The sequence below is a fragment of the Scleropages formosus genome, chromosome 12 (assembly GCF_900964775.1).
Source record: "Scleropages formosus chromosome 12, fSclFor1.1, whole genome shotgun sequence".
Lineage (NCBI taxonomy): Eukaryota > Metazoa > Chordata > Actinopteri > Osteoglossiformes > Osteoglossidae > Scleropages > Scleropages formosus.
Window position 1 is genome coordinate 20965937 of NC_041817.1, and position 15226 is coordinate 20981162.

Here is a 15226-nt window from a genome sequence, read left to right on the forward strand (position 1 = left end):
CACCCTGAACGTAACGTTAAATGGACCGACGCGTACGTGCGGATCACGCGAGAACAATCTGCGTACAATCAATTCTTCGGCTGATGCTATGATCTGCTTCCTAGAATCAACGGCCATCATTAAGATTAATAAACCACTTTATAAGGAGCTGGATGCGGTCCCAGATCTCAATGAAAACATAATTTAAATCTAAATGGAAGAGCGATATATAGGCCTTCGCTGCCGTTTCCACAGGATGACACTTTATAGTCTCTCTCACACACACACACACACACACACACACACACCTGTCGGACCAGTGGGAGAGAACAGAGCACACATGGAAACTGTATTTTTGGAATAAAAATAAATACTGTAAATAAAAAATAAATATTTTTCATTCTGAAAAAGCAAAACCCACGGAGGACACAACTCTGCAGTACACTGCATTGCACTTACGCAAACGAACCAACGGACCCAAAGGTAAAAACTTTCTCCAACATACCATGTGATACCATACCATACCATACCACAGCTAGGTGGTAAACCCAGAGAAAAATTCTGCTTTGACTATATCAAATGTAAATGGGAAAACCTCTGACTCGCCGTGCGGTGAGATTTAAATATGCAAGGAGGCCGCTATTTGCATGCATTTACATATTTAAATACCATGATTGTGTTCACCGCAAATGCATAATAATGCACATTAACACAAATAATCCCAGTGATACGCACGGTCTCCACCCAGTGCCCCCCCCCCCCTCCCTTGCCCATCACCAGCCCAGTTTCAGACAGTGAGCGGACAAGCTGATTCTGGGGGATAATCGTGTTCAGCAGAAGACAGAAGAAATCCATCTGGGAACATTCTCAACTCCTGGCTACATGCTAATCTGCATTAAAACGTCACCACCTTCACCCTCGTGTCCCGAGGATAAATCTGAGCTTCTGAGTCACCCGGACGTACGGGCGGCATCCGTCTCCACCAGAGAGAGAGCCTGCACGGAGATGCCACGGGTCTCTCAGAAGCGCGTAGGAAGGCGCCCGCTCTCTCCACCCCCTGCCAGGCCCAGGGAGACGCAACCACCAGTGACGGGTCCACACCACGCCTTTTCACACCAAGGCTCCAGCGCCTGGAGCTCCCCTCCGCCACCGCCTCCGGCCTTCTCCGTTGCAGATCACGTGGTCTCGCATTCTTTTTTTTCCCTTTCCCCTCCTCCCCTTTTCAAAGCTCCCGTCCTGACATCGTACACAGGACACTGAGCCAACGTCCAACCGCCGCCCCGCTGAAAAAGACAGCAGTCACAAGACGAGCCTGGCACAGCATCACTCCCCTGTGAGGCTTACATAACTCGCAGGCAGCTCCTCACGGAGGCTCCGCCACTCGCGGTCTCCGGTCTACCTTCCGCCTCCGTGAGGAACGCGGTTCACCAAAGGTTGCGTGTGGCACCGCCGTCGCCTGCTCACCCCAGCTGACCCCAACCTGTGAATCTCAGCACTGCTCATGCGACCCTACCTTCCTTCTCAAAATGCCCCAGCTGATGCGGAATACCATGGTGCGAGCGGTTTCACCTGTCAACAAACTCCCATGTATCTCTCACCTTCATCTCTCTCCATGGGCTTGCTGTAGCTGCCCGTATCAAGTTAAACACTCTGCTTACCACCTATAAGGCGATCCGTGGATCTGCTCCCCGATACCTGCAGGACCTGATCGCTCCCTACGAGCCCACCAAACCGTTACGCTCCTCCACTTTTCCCTGCTCGGTGGTCCCACTCACAGAAGACCCACATCACAAAGCCCGAAAGTTACCAGGTTACCCGGCTCCGAGGTGGTAGCGAGATCTTCCCGTGTCCCTCAGAACTGCTTCGTCCTCCTTGCAGGCTGCAGTGAAGGTCCCCAAAGGCACGAGGGGTGTGAATAAACCCAAAACTTTGCATTAAAACAAAATTGAAAACTCAATTCAGATACGGTCTTCTCCGGGAAACATCCACCAGTTCACAGCGGGCTGCTCAGAAGGTCAGGAACCAACAACGATGCGGGTGATCTACTCAGACTATTCGTTCTGAACACCTATAATGGACAATCAATCAATCGGAGGAGTCGGAATGAGGAGAACAGGTGGGAGAGCTGTCAGCCTGGGTTTGATTCTCGCTCCTGGTGTTGTACCTGGTAGCACGGTATTAGTACACTGAAATCACTCTGCTATATCATTGGGTAAATCACGGTAGAGTTGATTTTATTTTGCCTTAAAGAATAGTGTCAGAGCAATAAAATACAGAACTCATGCAAACTAAACATCTTGTTTTCTCAGTGAAACGCACTGTTTTTACACAAAACAGGAACTCTCCCTCTTCACGCTGTCTCAAGTACATGACACGTTGGCAACGATCGTGGGATTACATAAACATTACAAGCATCATATTTTTCTGTGCGTAAAAAAAAAAAAAAAAAAAAAGACATCAATAGTGGGAAAGCATTCATTTTTCTCCAGAACTACGACCCTAACCTAACAAAACGGGTGGAAAAAAATACTGAAATTTATGCCTTTTATAAATCAGATGCAATCACAGGAACCTGCTGAGTGCATGCACGCTTCTGTGTGTGTGTGTGTGTGTGTGAGAATGAATGTGTGTCATCCTGCAATCAGCGGATCAGAGCCTGTGAGAGCAGAGCGATTAGCCGCAGCCGCCTGAATCGGGGATGATGATGAGCTCGTCTTTGCGTTTATCTCCTCGTTCACGAACAAGGCTGCGGTCACCAACACACCCGCAGGAACCCGACCGGCAAACCTGGCTTTCCGGCGCGAGGCTCCCCCCGACAAGCGGAGCGGGTCCATTTGAAGGAACCGTGTTCCCTAACAACGCAACATCTGTAGGTCCCACATCGACGTTACGTCACCGTTAACCTTTCGGCTCCGACCGAGTTTGACGGGACACCGCAGAACCGGCGAAGGACGGCAACAAGCGCGTGCGCGCACCGGGGGAAACCGATGCAACGCAGCGGTCGGAAGGTCAACGGCACATCGGCCGTCATTCGGCCAAAACGGCGCGCAACTTCCCTTCCCCGGAGCACTCGGTGTGGCGCTCACGATTTTGCCACAAACCGATGCGAGCGCCCCTTGGACAATACGGAGACGCCTGCCATCCACCACACGCGCACACGCAACGCCACCAAAACAGCGAACGCGGGAGTAACGGACAGCGACGCCTCCCACCCGCTTCCCTCCGCGAGACGAGCGCCGCTCCAGCCGACCCCCCTTGGAGCGGCGTCCATCCCGCCTTTGTGTTCGGGAAACGGCGGCGGTTGCAAGTAGGTTAAATCCCTGCGTGAAAGAGCACAGAGGGGAGGACCCCTAGCACCCGTACCTCTCTTCTCTTGACTCTGCTCCTGGGACTCCTCTGCAGCAGCGTCCATGGCTGGTTTCATCCCATCAACCAAAAGTGCCTCCTATCTGCAAACACCTTTCGCTTCTCTCTTTCTCGTCGTCTCCCTCCCTCCCTCTCGCTCCGTCTCCCTCTCCCTCCCTCTCTCTCTCTCTCTCTCTCTCTCTTTTCCTCTCTGTAGCTCCAGTGATTAAGCGCTGCCCAGCCCCACTCTATATTACAAGCCTTCACCAGGACGCAAAGGTCCTGTCAAATCGAATTTCTCCAGGCTTAGTGGCCCACGAACGATTCCGGTAATTTCCGGGCAGGCCACGCGTCGATCGCGTCCTCACTTCGGGGCTGACAGGTGTTGCTTTCCTCGTGCGTCTGAAATTCGGATTCCGTCCGGATCCAGTTGGAACGGGATCTCTGATGCCCTCCCCAAGCCCCTTTACATCTCTGGATGACCGTCCAAGGGGGCCCAGGGCTCAATGACGAGAGGTTTTCCGTGGGGCCCCGGAGTTATCGGATCATAATGGATGAGTGCTGGAGCGAAGACGTCTCGCTTTTCATGCCACGGGAGTCGATGCGGACACACACCCCACGCCCTCACTCGCTGCCCTTCCCCCTCCCAATCCGTTCAAGGAGGATGGAGAAGGGGATCCCAGCATGTTCACCATAAACCCCCACCATGCATAAGCAGTCTTTAACCGCCCCCTTTTGAATTGACCCCAAACAGCAGCAAGAGAAGGGAAGACGCTGCTCTGCGTGCAGTGAAACAGGGCGCGGGGCGCTTGCTTTGGATGGATCGGGGTGAGGGAGCCCCGCTGCGCATGCTAGTGGGGCTGTGCCAGACCCAGACTGGGGGGTTCTCACGGATATAAAACCACAGTGTGGGTGGGTTGGGGGGGGGGGGTAAGGGGCGGACACTGGGGGAGGAGTGGGAACTTCTCCAGAAAAGAAAAAAAGAAAAAAAAAAGAAAAGGAGGGGGAAATCACACAGACACAAACACACACACACTGTTCTACTGCAGGAATACGTAATTTCATGCCGATAAGACACAGTGGAAAAAATTAGCACCTCCGGCGTGTGCATAATCCGCAGATTCAAACAAAGCAGCGCCATCTGTCCATAATCCTCTTAAATAAGATGAGATATTAATATCCAAGAACTGCAATCAACCACAAAGGCTCCTAACAAACATGAAAGCACCACAGAGCTCGTGTGTCAATTTTCACATGAAAAGCAAAACATATTCCGCACGACGACCGTCACCTCGACGGCGAGGCCGGCGTCCTCGGTGCTTTTGGGACGTCGTCGGACACGCAAGCGGATGTTTGCCGTTCGCAGTTCCGATTCGTTCCCTTCAACTCACTTCTGAAAGCCCCCAAATTATTTGGTGACCACAACAAAGGACTTCAAATTGAAGCCATGTCCCGAGCGCCGAAGCGACCCGGGGACCAGGAAGCTGAGTCCCGTCCCGTCCCCCAGCAAAGTCTGGGGCAATTGCAAACACATGTCGGTCAACATCCATCTGCATGGACGGTGGGGACCGAATCCACAACCAGGGGTCTGCGAGACTAAGGAAAATCCCCGCGGTGGAGGATCACAGGAGGAAATTACACCTAAACAGGAACATGGAAGTACTTTTGGGGTGGAAAAAAGACACACTGGTTTGTTTTGCCTGGTTTCCAATGTGTTCCCTGTAGGCACTCCGCAAGATTTTGGATCCGGTCCCACATCAGCTGCACGGACCCAGACTCGCGGGCCAAAAATCTAGATATGGCTATCGCAGCGGTCGCAAAGATTCGAGAGACGCAAGGGTTCTGCACCGGAGCCTTTGGGCAGCGAGGTCCTCGAGGAGCAGCAGCGGTGGCGAAGACCACGTCTCCGGACTAATCTGGCCCTTTGCCCTGCACTCTTTAGGGTACGGCTGCCTTGCAGATGTTGTGCTGGAATCACAGCTGGCCTGGAGCAGTCCTCCGGCAGCTTGGCCCCGTTCTCACGAGCGCCTCGCCTGCATGTCTCGAGCAAAACACACTGGCAACATCACAGCATCAACAAAAACATAGCGTGCGAAAATCGTTTTTGGTCGTTAAATGGCCACTTTGTATTGACAAATGCAAATTACCACCATGTAATTTCCATGAAGGGTTCTGGGGGGCGTGGGGTGCTGTCCGTGAGAACGGTCTCCTCCGAGTCTTCACGGGTGAGCAAGCGTTCAGAGGGCATTGAGGCCCACCCCCGGCGTATAATGGCACGGCCACAATGTGCCTCCCTGCATTCTGCCCGCACTTCATCTTTCACACCCGGCCTTGGGGCAAGGGCCCTGAAGACGGCTCCCCGTGGGAATCATTGAGGGTTTGGATGGAAGGTGGTGACGGGGAGGGGTTGAAGAACAAATGTGGAGCCACCGTCACCTTGAGAAATTAAACAAGCTAAAATAAATGGCAGGTGGGGTTGTCAATGGTCGATATTAAAGTCCGTATCAACTTCTTCAACCAACAAGTCAACAGATGGGAAGAGTACCTCAAGGGACATGAACATTTTGACCAATGGGTTGCACAACACTGAAGGTGCCCAGTGAACATTCCCAGTGAAAAGAGGAACAGTATGGCGTACCTGAGGGAACCGGAATAGGTTTTCCGTACAAATCCAAATCCACTCTCTTCGATATCCCACAAGCCATGCCTTGGAGTTCAGAAATGGGGCTCCATCAAATCACAAACAACACTATGATGTGTAAAAAGTTGCCCCCTACACAGATTTTCTTCTTCAGGTCTAGGCCGGCATGGATGGATTCAGGATGTATTGTACGTCTTATAAAGAGCTCTGAAGAAGAGTCACCGTTTCAGTCCTGCTCTTCGCCAACCTCCTGCGATTCCTGGACCACGAGTCTTGCGGCAGACACAAGAGTCACCTATTTATTTCTTCGGCTGACACTTTTCCTCCAAGGCAACTTGTGTCGTTAAACTACCTACAGTAATTTTCCCATCTATATGGATGGGTGGAGCAAATGGAGGGTATGTACCCTTGCTCAACAGTATCACACATGATTCAAACCTGCACCCTTGAAATGTAAAGGCAGCAGCTCTTACCGCTACACCATCCCCAGCCCCACTACAACCAAAATGGCAAAATGCAATGATGCCCCATTTCTCCAGGGGAAAGGATGTTCTGAAGTGATTGCCAAGACAACATGAAAAATAAAGGTCCATAATACAAGTAATAAGAGCGCCATTGAGCGCCAGCCTTGCGGCCCCACAGTTAATGTTTCCACATGAATCCTCACCACAGGAGGTCCACAAACAAGCAAACATACATCTACTTTTACCAAGAGTGACACATCACAACTTATTCACTGGCTCCTCTTCTAACCAATGTTCAAGTTTCAAGGAGACAAATTTCTTAAAGTACAGTACTGTGCAAAAGTCTTAAACACTTAGATGTTTCACAAAAATTTGTTTTAGGCGGTTATTTAATATCTTCTGCGTTAGTGTCAATGGGAAAGAACATATTTTAGATTTCCAAGCATTTTTCTTTTGTATTACAGTAAGAGTTTTGTGTGTCGTTTAAGAAAGAACGTACGTACACACACATGCAGACTCTGAAACCACTTATCCCAAGCAGGGTCATGGTGAACTGGAGCCTAACCCAGCAACACAGGACGCAAGGTTACAGGTGGAGGGGACACACCCAGGACGGGACGCCAGTCCATCGTGAGGCACACCAAGCAGGACTTGAACCCCAGACCCACCAGAGAGCAAGAACAGTCAAGCCCACTAGGAACCCGCTCGGGACAAGCGGTTGTTGACGATGGATGGTTACTAAACTTTGTAGGAAGAGCTTTATTTTTGGAAGAATTCTCACTTTACAGCTTCCCCCCCCCCCCCAAGTGCCTACAACTTTTGCACAGTCCTGTACATTTTATTGTTAATAGCATTTTATTCACGTTAGGGATCAATAAGATGATTATGAATGCTGCGCCACATCATGTCAACATAGAATAGGAGTTTGTGGAAAGAAGGCGTACTTACTTTCAATCATTCAAAATTAGTTTTAATTTTAATGTTGCTCAAGGTTCATTAAAAGTTTAAATATTTTTTTTGCTTATAATAGCTATATTCAACATTTTACACAGGCCCAAGTCAGTGAACAAAGAGGAGAAACGTCTGTATTAAGGTTTTATTCGCGGTGACTCGGCGGGAAAAATTTGTTTGGATTTACAAACGAAACGAATTAGGATGAGACTTCTGGTCCCAGTACGTTCGTAAACTGGGCAGCCAGTGTAACGCAACATTATTAATTCAATCAAAAAGAAATTAATGCAGGAGAAATTTAAACAGCCAGTCTAGTATTCCTCTAAAATACTGCATTTTTTTTCTTGATCTTGATTTTGTCTGCATGGAAATCTCGTACAACCGGAATGCAGAATGAATGTACTTACTCTTCCGGCGAACTCAAGGTACCAGCCCATCTAAAACGGCATTTACTGGCTGAAATCACAGATGCATAGAAACAGGAGCCAAACACAGAGACAGAGATAAGATCCAAGCCATTTTCTTGCAGACGGTACAGACGACGAGAGACGGAAGGTCTGGACGTTTCTCGTACGCGACGGGACTCATTTTTAAAGACGGGTTGTTCTAGAAGCGAACATCTACAGTACGCTTTTCACCGAGAACAGCAGCGAAGACCTTTAATATTAAACTGGAACAACAGTGTTGGAGTCACGTCCCGAAGGCCTGCATAGGCCAGACGCAGCCTGGCTGTTTGGTGAAGTTCGCTGTTTCCAATTCCAAAGTTCTCAGAAGTTCCTCTTAGGAAATTCCAGCGTTTTTTTTTTTTTTTTTTTTTTGCGCGCCCGACGATCCCCTATTTATTACTTTGAAACATGAAGAAAGAGCGAAGCGGAGCGACCTGACTGGCAGTAATGAGCCCATTACATCTCGTCAGGCCTGCGGATAACGTGCCGCTCAGTAAACAGCGAGGCAGACGTCTCTCTGAAGAACAGAAACAAAAACATAATTATGTCCTCAAACAGCTGTGCACTTTTTCCCCCCCCACTTCGAAAAGAAAAAGCATACTAGAGCGTTTTCCCAAACCGAGCGCCAAGACGCACCAAATGGGCAAATCTCAGAAATACACCTCGTCTCTTCGGTTATCAGTTCTCGTAGAATAACCCCGTTGCGTTTTTCCAAAAGACGCCCTGTTATTGTTGCTTTTCAGAGCCATCTTGGCAACCACGTAAACTGATTGCTTCCAGAAACTTCTTACCTGCATCTGTGTCCTTAGGATGGAAAGTCGTATCCAGTTCAGATCATCATCTTACTCAAATCACATTTAATGAGGTTAGGAAACTCAGAAAAAAATGCAGTGATTTTTTTTTTTTTAATTGAGACAAGTTGCATATGTGGTTTTTAAGGAAGCAGATTTGAAACCTATTTTGGGGTTCCTATATAAACCAAAAGGCTGTAAAGTCAAATTCCAGCAGAAAAAGCTATGTATATAATAGCTATATATTCTTTGTCACATGTTTGGGGATATGGACTGAGCTCTGAGTCTTTACCTGAAAAGCATTAACTGTTTCTCCATCTTCTACCTTGTGATCATCAGCATCTATGGGAAATCTACTGTGATGCACAAAAGTCTAATTGTGTTGTTGATCTTTGCTGGGCAAATGAATGATCACATTTATTGATTTACATTTAAACCATTTAATCCCAACATGCCTTATAATAAAAGTCACTCATCCATTTGATTCGGTCAATAACTTTCAGAACTTTGCTGAGTTGTAATGTAATTTAAAATTAATTTAATGCAACATCGAGCAGGGACTAGCATAGTGGTAAGAGCTGCTACCTTTAGATCTGAAGGTTGTAAGTTCAAACCCCACCTACTGCAGTACTCTTCAGGGAGGTACTTTCTCTAAATTGCACCAGTAAAAATTACCCAAATGACTAAATCACTGCAAGTCACTTTGGACAAAAAGGTCAAATGAATTAATGTGACTGAAATTAGCTATTCCACTTCAAGGTACAATAGCCATCCCACTTGTGGGTTTTGATCCAGACTCCTTATCCCCCTTTCCCACTGGCCGTCTGAACAAGAAAACTGAATGACATTCTCCCAATTACGTTACTCTTAGAGTACCCAATTTTCTCAACCCAGCGTTCCCTCCCGTCTCCAGAATGCCAACCATTGTCTTCCTGGCTGCGGTGACAAGCGCACAAAAGGTCAGAGCGAAAGATGAATGAGGAAAGTCATTAAGGCCGGAAAACCAGCACTTTAGCCTTCATGGGCTGAGCAATTAGCGCGGTAATGAGTAATTAGTCAGGCAGCGTTACAGGACCATGCGAGTCTCTGTCTGTGGAGGTCGATTAATTCCAAACCGTATCCTTACAAATCCAAATCGCTCCAGTGTCAGAGTCCTGAATGTTTTAAATCACATACACAAGGAGTGATTGATAAAGCACAAATCGATCGCTGCAGAACTGAAAGCCAGTAAGGACCATCCCAGCAGTCCAATGAAAGCACGTCCCTACAGGTGAGCTACCTGACCGCACCTGGGCTGAAAAAAGCCAGTCTAGTTCTATTTCTATGCAAAATTAATTATTTATTGATTACACCTGACATCATTGGTAAAGCAATTTAGACTTAAAATTTGCATACAAATCAATTATCCATCCAGTTATATACAGGGGGGTCATTTTTACTGTATCAGTTCAGGGTAAATACCTTGATTGAGGGTACTACAGCAAGAGATGAAATTCAAACCTAGAATCTTCCACCCTGCCACCATAGTTGTAAAAGCAACTAAAAGCTGGGTGCATCTCCAGCCACATTTGGGACGTTGTCGACCTACAATCACCACATTTTCTTTATACTCTTGCATCCGCTTTGTAATTTCAATAATCAGTGGATTAATAAAAAAAGTCATCATTATAAAAATGTTATTAATCCACTGTGAAGACCATTCAGAATGGATTACAGCACCATTTTAAGCAACTTATTCTCGTTTGGCCCGATTTTGTTTTGTTTGATTAAAAGTAATACGTGTTGGTGAAGAGCAGTACGTGACTTCTCAACATCCAGCAGCGCTACATCTTGAGTTCTGGGAATGAGACACCAGGAAGTTGTAAAAGACCCACTCCAGACTCTAATTACATGTCTCAAAGCCAACAAAGCCCAGAAGGCAGCGTCAGCCCCACGTAGAGTATGTTACCGTGGTACTCCTCTCGGGGTTTTCTGAACCCACATGTTGCGATATCCCGTCTACGTCTCTTTGTTGTTTGTTTGTTTATTTACTTGGCTCCGCAGCGGTAGGGGGTGAAGCAAAAAGCTCTTTCAATCAACCCCGGCACCTCCGTAAGTCTGGACCCCACAGCTATGCTCGGGAGCTTGAGGTCAAACAGCGAAGGGCAGAGGGTGGACAGCAGGGATTGTTGTCAGAACCTCCATGCTGAGAATGGAGTCTCAGTTGCAATGCGGTTAAGGGCCTGGCCCGGGCCAGCAGCGGTTCCGAGAGCAGAACGAGTGAGTCAGCTCGTGGCTCCTTCCCTGGGTTTATAGGAAACTTGCTGATTTTTGGTGCCAGTTCTCCCTGATCTCCTCTGTGCCGTTTCCCAGCTGTCACACTGGGGGATGGGGGGGACACTTCCTTTTCGCTGCTTTCATTCTGGGAAAGAGAAACGTTTCTCTTGGAACTTGGGGAAGCATGAGTATTTAGAAGGTCCAAACTAGGATGCCTTTCATTCTAACGCTGCAGTAACATTTAGGGTACGACTAGTTTACTGCAGGGAGGCGCAGTGGAGCAGCGGGCTTGACCGGGTCCCGCTCTCTGGTGGGTCTGGGGTTCGAGTCCCGCTTGGGGTGCCTTGTGACGGACTGGCATCCCGTCCTGGGTGTGTCCCCTCCCGCCTTGCGCTCTGTGTTGGGCTCCGGTTCGCCGCGACCCGGCTTGGGAGAAGTGGTTTCGTGCAGAGTGAGCGAGTGAGTGAGTGAGTGAGTGTGTTTTACTGCAAGTGTACCGCGGTGGCACAGAGGGCAACACTGGTACCTCACAGCTCCAAGTGGTTATGATGGGTGGACGGGTGGATGGAGAGCTTACAGCAGTACTTTAACTACAGATGGATGATGGTTTTAAACCAAGAAGTGACAAGTGATCACATTCACACACACACACACATCCCTCTGCTTACAATGAACAATAGAGCCACATTTGCATATTCCTTTGAATACAATCTGGAACCTTTCAGCAATTCAGAAATACAATCACCCGTTGTTCTGGAAGATAAAGCCCTGTGATGCAGTTGTATAAAGCCCACCAGCATAGACTTGTAACCTGAAGGTTGCTAGTTCAAGACCCAAAATGAATGAGTCCTTGTGTTCTACAGAGAGTGAGTTATCAAGAAGGTGAAAATGGCAAAACAGCAAAAAAAATGTTTTGGATAAAGAAAGAGTAAACTTCGCTTTGGACGAAAGCCTCCTCTAAGCAGTAAGGCAACGCTGCGTTTAAAGACACCGACTCCGGGGCTGCGGAGCGAGGATTAGGGTTGCGATGGGATACAGATGCGGCAACGTTCCTGATGGCGTAGGGACGTCGCATGGGGACGAAGCACCAGAACAGTCCGTGTGGCGTCACCTCTCTTTTCGGGAAGGTTGATTTGCACAGCCCCACACTGACACGCCATGTTTGCTCTTCCTGTCTATTATATAAAGGCTATACACACTCGGCCTCGAACAAAAAAGCCCAGTATTTCGACACAGAGCCGCACCACGATTTCTGAAAGACTAAACTGTATTCTAAAATTTTGACATTATTATTTTTTCCCTTTGTCTAAGATGATTACCCACACTGAGCAACACACAACGATGGCCACTAATATACTTTCACTAATTTCTTAATTGTATAAAAAAAAATCTAGAATGTAGGATTTTTTCATTTCAAAAATATAAATCGCTTTTTATCATTCCAGCAGATGTCATTGTTATTGTTTTTATCAAGCTGTTGCTTTTGTCCAAGATGATTTGAAATATCAATTTTATTATGACTGACCCATTTATACAAAAGCATCTGTAACAATTCAGGGTTAAGTACCTTGACCATCAGTACTACTGCAGGAGCAGGGATTCGAACCCGGGGCCTTCCGATTGCAAGGTATTGGCCGAAAGCACAACGCAGCGTAGTACGCGGCGATTCCTTTACGCCTTTAATCTCTTGGAGGGTGTCCGTCATCGGCATCATCATTAGCCGTCCCATTTAGGAAAAGCACCTGGGCCACGCGGAGCTCCCTGGGCCCGACGCGCAATCATTTACGAGTCCTGCGCCACGGGGGAACTTTAATACGAGATCCGCACGACATCTCCTCTGATCTGCGCCGCCATAATCACGGCAGCGCCTCCCACCAAGAGCAGCACGGTCAGAGAGCCTTTAAGTTGTCCAAGAGCCCTTAAGCACACCTAAGAGACGCGCACAATCGTATTTGGGGCCGGGGATGAAATTTTCTACCTCCTGTCTTACAGCTGTAGTTTAAGCCACTTTTTTTTTTTTTTTTTTTTTTAAAATAAATAAATAAATAAATTAAAAAGCTCAACCATGTGGAAAGCGTTACAACGCAGCAAATCGAGCGTGTCGCGTTCATGAATAACGCTGGGCACAAACAGCTGCTTGCATTTGCATACATTATTCACACAAATGAGCACAGTGGGGCTTTTCCCGTCTGCACCTCCCCATCCTGACCGCACGTTCCTGCGGTGGTCCTCCTCCTTTTGTCACACGCACCTCCTTCCACGTCACTTACCGTAGTTAAGCCTCAAACTCGCGTCACGGTGTTAAATTTAGAGTTTGCTGTTCGCCATCAATGTTTCCACACACTGTTGACCACAAGTTCCTGATGAGGTTGTGAAGATCAGATGATGAGGTTTCTTTTTGCCTTTTCAAATTATATGAGCTGGTTTTATGGGGGGGGCACAGTAGCGCAGTGGGTTGAACCGGGTCCTGCTCTCCAGTGGGTGTGGGGTTCAAGTACCGCTTGGGATACCTTGCGATGGACTGGTGTCCCATCCTGGGTGTGTCCCCTCCACCTCCAGCCTTACGCCCTGTGTTGCCAGGTTAGGCTCCGGCTCCCCGCGACCCCGTGTGGGACAAGCGGTTCAGAAAATGTGTGTGCGGGTTTTATTATTAAAAAAAAAACACTAAAATTACTTATATGTGATTATAATAACTATAATAAACTCAAATTGTATTTTTGCTGAGATGTACGCCACTTTGGAGAAAAGCAGCTACTAAATTAATAAATTTAAATGTAATAAATACAATTACAATCACTTGTAAATATTTATTAACAACAACAGTCATTTAAATGGCACCATTCTCCAAGGAAACTAACAACGTTGGGTTTGTATCGACACCCCTCGACTTGCGCAAGTAGACCATTCAGTGCCTTACTCAAGTCGAAAGACACCTTTGTCAGATTCTCCCTCCACCCCCACCATTCAACATAATAACATTAATCATTTTTCCATTTCGTTTGCACCTTGACGTTTCTTTGTTATTATTTTTGCTTTCATGCTAGCTGTTCCTTCCACGTGCTCCTTTATACGTGCAGCATCCTTCGCTCTCGTATTCACAGTCGATACGGCTAAACCCGTTTCCCGTGCTATAGACCATAATCTTTGTCCACCTTCATACTTCCTCATTATTTCCAAATTCGCCTCCAAATCGATTGCTGTACACTTGGGAGATGGTTCTTGTTTTCCTTCAAGCTCACGTTTACCACAAGGCTTTTTTTTTTTTTTTTTAAAATGCCATTTAATTATTCACAATGATTGTGAATTAAAAAAAAAAAACAAACAAAAAAAGAGCACTACACTAATACACTAAGGAGAAGAGATGTGTTCACAGCTCAAAACACGTGGGAACTGGGAAGATGCAGCTTCCTGCTTTGTCTGGCTACGCCGACTCGCGCTTAACGCATTTCAGATGTTCTGCGTAAAATAAAAGCACTCTCCGTAAAGAACGTGTATTTTTTATTTTTTTTTTTTAACGTAAATCCGGATTTACGCAAGTCGGATTTGAGGAGTGTCCGTATTAACTTCTTACTATTACACATCCATTCAGTCAGTTGTGTCATTTTAGGAGAAATTCAGATGGAGTATATTCTTTAAATGCCACTACAGAACGAGGTGGGATTCAAACCTGGGTCCTTCTCTCGGAAAGCAGCTGCTCTAACCACAGCGCCACCTGCCGACATGCATTGAACAAACACCCGTACGCTGCAAGACGGCACATTTCATCAACATTCCCGCACACCCACCCACGAACAGCCTGCAAGTCCTTTACTAATAACCCATATATTCTCACCCTTTGACCTCTGACCCCTGAGTTCAGCTTATATGATGGAATGCTGTTTTTCCCCACTTAAAAAAAAAAAAAAAAAAAAAAAAAAAAAAAAAAAAAAAAAATCAGCGTAAGCTATTTCACTGCAATCGAGAACTTTCCTCCTAAACAGGTTCACTCAGACAGATAAACAGATACTTTATTGATCTCTGGGGGAAATTCAGACAGCAACTGTGAAACAGAAAGACATGCATGGATGTTAGTGCTGTCCAACCGCAACCCCCGCCCCCCCAATATAACCACATCCCTTTGAGTTCGACAAGACCGAGCACTGCAGGGGTAGCGTTAAAAACACGGTACGCTCTGCTCGCTAGACCCCCGTCCCCCACAATCCCGCCGCGCTGCAAGCGAAGGCGCCGTCCCCGAACATGACCCACTTACAGCTTCATTACCCACCCGGCCCATATTAACTCCGCCCACACTCAGCTGTTGCTTGGCGACATAACCGCTCCGAGAACCAGGGCGCACAAGAGCGGCCGCAGCAC

General features: G+C 47.4%; 1 protein-coding gene across 3 annotated transcripts in view; it reads right to left on the reverse strand.

The window, feature by feature from the left end:
- LOC108929801 (neuronal membrane glycoprotein M6-b-like) overlaps positions 1-15226 on the reverse strand; it is a 43166-nt gene that overhangs the window by 17853 nt on the left and 10087 nt on the right. The window contains exon 1 of one of the 3 annotated variants that reach the window (XM_018744576.2): positions 3343-3991. The exons of 1 other annotated variant lie outside the window; for it this stretch is intronic. In XM_018744576.2, coding sequence (XP_018600092.1) covers positions 3343-3403 — 61 coding nt within the window. In that variant the 5' untranslated portion in view covers positions 3404-3991. Of the gene's footprint in view, positions 1-3342; positions 3995-15226 lie in introns of those variants that run through there. One more of the 3 variants, XM_018744601.2, reaches the window with a different exon arrangement.